Consider the following 5,314-nt stretch of genomic DNA (forward strand, 5'->3'; position numbering starts at 1 on the left):
TCTCCCACTGCCTTTCTGGGCTGAAGAAGTCTTCATTAGAATTGGCAATGCCCTGGGGACATATCTGGATTACGACCGCACATATGTTGAATCTGGGAACCGAGCCCTTGTAAGAATTTTGGTCCATCTAGACACTCGTGATGGACTCGAGGAACAGATCACGCTTCAGTGGGGAAGGTGCATCAGAGTACAGTTACTTGACTACGAAGGAGTTCCCTTCCGTTGCAGAAGATGTCACAAAGTGGGACATCTGGCGAAGGACTGTCCTCTCAACAAGAAAGCAGATGAATCACCGAGGGCAACCCCGGCTCCAACCAGAACGGCATCTCCTGTCACTGCTCGACCTACCTCTTCGGGTCCGCCCTCTGCGACTATCTCTCCTGTGGTCAATCCGGGACTTCGGCAACCCTCTCCGCCAAGAACCAGGGCTCGCTCGGCGGCAGAAGCGGGTATGGTCTCCGGCACTCTTTCCCCTCCTTTTCAATCTTCTATTGATGTTATGTTTGAATGTGGATCCTCCTTACAGACCTCCATGGCTCACTGTGCACTATCATCCCCCTCCCTGATCTGCACTGATCCCATCATAGCCACCTCCATTCCCTTGGCTAGCGCCTCCCCCTCTCCTTTGGAATCCTCCCCTCCACATTCATACTTCCTTCGGTCTAGATCTCTAGCCAAAGAGCCCCCCACCAAGCACTCGGGTCTGGGCATTGCGGTATCAGAGGGGGGAACCATGAATATCAGAGGACGCAAATCCCACCTATCTAAGGCTATCAAACTAGCCGGCGCAGAGGTTGTATCCGGCAGGCAATCCACCATTGACAGGGTCCTTAGAGCAGGACACACCCCGAGAGGTGTTCCCCCATGAAGTGCCTGTCCTATAACTGCAGAGGATTGGCTAGTTCCTCCAAGAAACTAGCCATGAAGCGGCTCATTGAAACTGAGCCTATCGATATCATTATGCTCCAGGAGACCCTCTGCCCCGCAGATCAGATTACTCGTGCTATGCAAGCATTGACCCCTGGCTGGAATTACGTTGCTATTGATGCCGCTGGCCGATCTGGAGGTCTGGCCATTGGTACAAACCCTCGCTCTATCAAGGTGGACTCGACTTGGGGAGGTACAGGTTTCCTGGGACTTGACATATTCTCCACTGATCTGGGTATGAACCTCCGTATTATCAATGTTTATGCCCCATGCACCCAGAGAGAATCGTTCTGGCAACATCTTCTACATCTCTCCATAACAAGTGAGGACCGGGTTATTATTGGAGGAGACCTTAATTTTTCTCTGGGCTTCAGGGAATCTTGGGGTTCGGCTGCACAAATTGACTCCATCTCAGACTTCATGACCAACCTCCTCGAGCGTACAAATCTTATTGATATCCCCATGCAGAAAATTCTTCCCACTTGGAGGAACAGAAGGGTTGGGGAAGCTGCACTAGCCCGCAGACTAGACAGATTCCTTATGAAGGAGACACTCCTTCAGCGACTGCAGCTATACAAACAATGGGTTGGCTCGGGGGGTTTGTCGGATCACTCCCCTATATACCTGGAGATCCAGGGCCCCTTCAAAAAACCCAAGGCTCCCTTCAAATTTAATCATACCTGGCTGAAGGACCCATCCTATGTCAAGATGATTTCTGAATACTGGTCCTCACACCCTATCAGAGGCTCAGAATCACTTGCTAAAGGATTCTGCAGGAACCTCTCTGAGATCAAACATATATCTATTGTTTGGGCAAAGGAGAAACAAGCTCGAGATACTGCTCAGCTTACCCATATTGAGGCTGAGTTATCCTCACTCACCGACGAGAGGGGCTTGGGGTTCATATCAGCAGCAGACAAATGCCGGTTAATTGCTCTGGAGAATCAAAAATCAAAGATCCTCAATGAGAGAGAGGAATCCATCAGACTGAGGAGTAGGGCATTATGGATTCAAGCAGGGGATGAAAACTCGAAGTTCTTCCACAGCTTCACCAAAGGCAGAAAAGCAGCTAATACTATCTGGAAGCTCCCTACCCCTGATGGTGGAACTGCAGACACTTTTAACAAGCTCGCACACTTGGGCATCTCACATTTCAGGGATCTATACAAGTGTCCCCGTGAAGTAAATTTGCCAGATATCATCAATGTGGCAAATCACTTCCCGAGATTTGTGGAGGAGGATGACGAGGAGGCTCTTAATGATCCAGTTTCGGCGGAGGAGCTGGAAGGCGTTCTGAAATGGTTCAAAAAAGATAAGAGCCCCGGCCCGGATGGATGGACCATCGAATTCTATTTAGCCTTCTATGATGTTCTGGGACAGGATCTACTGGACGTAGTCGAGGAGAGCAGAACCTCTGGATCCATTTATCATGCCATCAACTCTACCTTCATTGCTCTCATACCAAAATCTGATTCGCCTGAATCCTTCAATGACTACAGACCGATCTCCCTGTGCAATTGCCTCTACAAAATCATCTCAAAGACAATTGCGAATCGTCTTAGACCTATCCTCTCCAGATCCATTGCCCCGCAACAATTCGCTTTCCTCGAATCTAGGCAGATTCATGAGGCCATTGGCCTAGCACAAGAAGCCATACACTCCATATGGTCCAGACACCTAAAGGCCATCCTCCTCAAAATTGACCTCTCCAAAGCCTTTGACCGGGTCAGCTGGCTCTATATCAAAATGATCCTCATCCACCTGGGTTTTCCCCACACCTTCATATCATGGATCATGGCCTGTATATCATCCCCTACATTCAGCATTCTCATAAATGGATCGGCCTCCCCCTTTTTTCACTCTGAGAGAGGACTGAGACAGGGCTGCCCTCTATCTCCTCTGCTTTTCCTATTGGTCATGGAAGGACTTAGCCGCCTCATGGACTCTGCCAAGAGATCTGGAGATATCAGGGGCCTTCGCATATCCGATCATTGCTCTCTCACTCACCTGCTCTTCGTGGACGATGTTCTCATCATACTTGATGGCAGTATTCGTGACTCTCGAACCTTCTCAAAGATCCTGCAACTCTTCTCTGCTGCAACAGGTATGTTACCAAATCAGTTGAAATCAACCATCACCTGCACCCATACTTCGGTACAAGAATCTCAGCTAGCCCTTCAGGCTTTCCCCTACAATGCGCACCCTCTGGACAGAGGCCTCAAATACTTGGGCTTCAATCTGAAGCCTACCAGTCAAAGAATAGCTGATTGGGTCTGGTTGGTTGCCAAATTGGAAAAAAGACTCTCGGGCTGGAGCTTCAGATACCTCTCTAGGGCTGGCAGACTGGTGCTCATCAAATCCGTATTAGAGGCTACACCGGTTTTCTGGATGGCACTAGCATGGATACCAAGGAATATCCTAGGACGACTACAGCAGCTATGCAACCGTTACCTCTGGAATGGAAATCAGGACAAAAGAATGTTTGCTTGGATAAGCTGGAAGAAGATCTCTTTGCCCAAAAAATGGGGTGGTTGGGGTCTCAAAGACCTCCCTGATTTCGCTAGGGCACTTGCTGCCAAGATGGGATGGACCCTATTAACTAGTCAAAACCTTTGGGCGCATGTGTCCTATCACAAATACATCTGGCCCCAGGATATAATGGATTGGGCTAGATTACCATCTTGGTCATCGAAGGGATGCTCATCAATCTGGAAGGCTCTGATACACTCCCTTCCCCTCATCCGAGATAACCTTGTATGGAGAATTAATGATGGGTCGCTGGGCAGGATTGGCTTGGACCCGTGGATCAATTGTGGGGGCAGGCACACCCTCACCCGCGACCTCATTACTCATCTTCATAATCGGAATATTCGAAATTTCGCCCATATTGCAGATCAACAGCGCACGGACATCTTCTCACAAGCTTGGAAATCTGCTCAGCAGCTCGATCTCCCCCCGCAGTGGCATCAGGAATGGAGTGATTACATTCGTGCCTTGACCGAATCCCATATCCGCATCAAGCAAGGACCTGACGAACTCATATGGTGCAAGGCGGATCATGGTATATACGCACCCAAATATGGCTACAGAGAACTCATCACTCACAGGATACCTGATACCCTGCCCTCGTGGTGGCATAACATTTGGAAATTAAACGCCTCTCCCCGCTCCAGATTATTTTTCTGGTGTGCCCTCAAAGGCATCGTCCCCACGGGCGAATACCTCACTCACAGAGCCGTCTTCGGTCCCACCTGGTGTATATTCTGTAAGGCGGCATCCGAAACCACAGACCACATTCTCCTCCATTGTCCGGTTGTTCACGCTCTTTGGAACAATATCTGCACTCACCTGGGCATAGCGAGGATCTGGAATGGAGATGATCTCACCGGTGCATGGTCCACCTGGACCCAAAGCCACCCGGGCTCCAAGCTACAAAACCTCCCCCTCGTGGCATCATGGCACACTTGGCTTGCGCGGAACCGTGTTATATTCGAGGAACAGGCTGTAAATTGGCCTCAGATTGAAGCGAAAATCCTCGCCGCATACCATGAATTACCTGACCCTCCCCCCACTCGAACCAGGACGATTCGGGCGATGCCTGCTATTGATAAATCGACCCCATGGGCGTTCTTCGATGGGGCAGCAAATCAAACGGGGAGTGGAGGTGGATTTATACTGCATATAAATGAACAACACAGATTCCTTGTAAAAATGGGATTCGGCACAGGATCGAATAATTACGTTGAACTATCTGCCATCCGAAATCTAATGCATTTCGCATTATCTCATCAGTGCACAAATCTGAATATATATGGGGATTCTATGGTGGTTGTGAACTGGATCAATAATGACTCCACATGTCATTCACACACTCTCAGCAATTTATTATTTGATGCACACACTCTCAAAGCTGCTTTTAATTATTTCTCCTGTTTACACATTTACAGAGAACATAACTGCGAGGCTGACAAACTATCCAAAGAGGCCTCGGTACTTCCCAGAGGCGAATGGCTAATTGTGGAGCAGCAGGGGACTGAAGAACACAGGTTTTATCATAGACCATATATCGATCACAGAGACCAGCGGGACAATAGTCCCGATAGACGACAGTAGCGAAGCATTTTTGTCATGATAATGGATGATATTTTGTATGCAAATGGATCCTATGCGATCTCGAACAGGCTAAAACAGTCAGACACATATATGTATCTCCTTTTTTGCAACATGATCTGATACAACACCCTGCGAGGTGATTTTGAATGAACATCACAACAATGCCAAGGGCATCTACTATATGTAATTTTCTAAATTTAATGAAAATTACTAATTTTTCCAGTGGAAAAAAATAGATATCTTGGTCACAGACATCCCTGAATTCTATTGTCCT

At 48.3% G+C, this 5,314-nt stretch overlaps 1 protein-coding gene across 1 annotated transcript; it reads left to right on the forward strand.

The window, feature by feature from the left end:
- The first annotated feature begins 921 nt into the window (after positions 1-921).
- LOC149152488 (uncharacterized) lies at positions 922-5,040 on the forward strand. Its single transcript, XM_089443492.1, has 2 exons — positions 922-2,228; positions 2,751-5,040. Exons 1-2 carry the CDS (start codon positions 922-924, stop codon positions 5,038-5,040), a joined length of 3,597 nt encoding a protein of 1,198 aa, XP_089299618.1.
- Positions 5,041-5,314: the final 274 nt, after the last annotated feature.

This window comes from Pinus tabuliformis, chromosome 9 (genome assembly GCF_031772625.1).
Source record: "Pinus tabuliformis cultivar Carrire ecotype Pingquan chromosome 9, CPIR1, whole genome shotgun sequence".
Taxonomy (NCBI): Eukaryota; Viridiplantae; Streptophyta; class Pinopsida; order Pinales; family Pinaceae; genus Pinus; species Pinus tabuliformis.

Excerpts from the sequence above, each read along its gene's own strand:
- LOC149152488 (XM_089443492.1), top strand. The coding sequence starts at position 922 with ATGAAGCGGCTCATTGAAACTGAGCCTATCGATATCATTATGCTCCAG. Across the intron at positions 2,229-2,750 it reads CTGGAAGGCGTTCTGAAATG|CATTCTCATAAATGGATCGG; the intron begins GTTCAAAAAAGA and ends CCCTACATTCAG.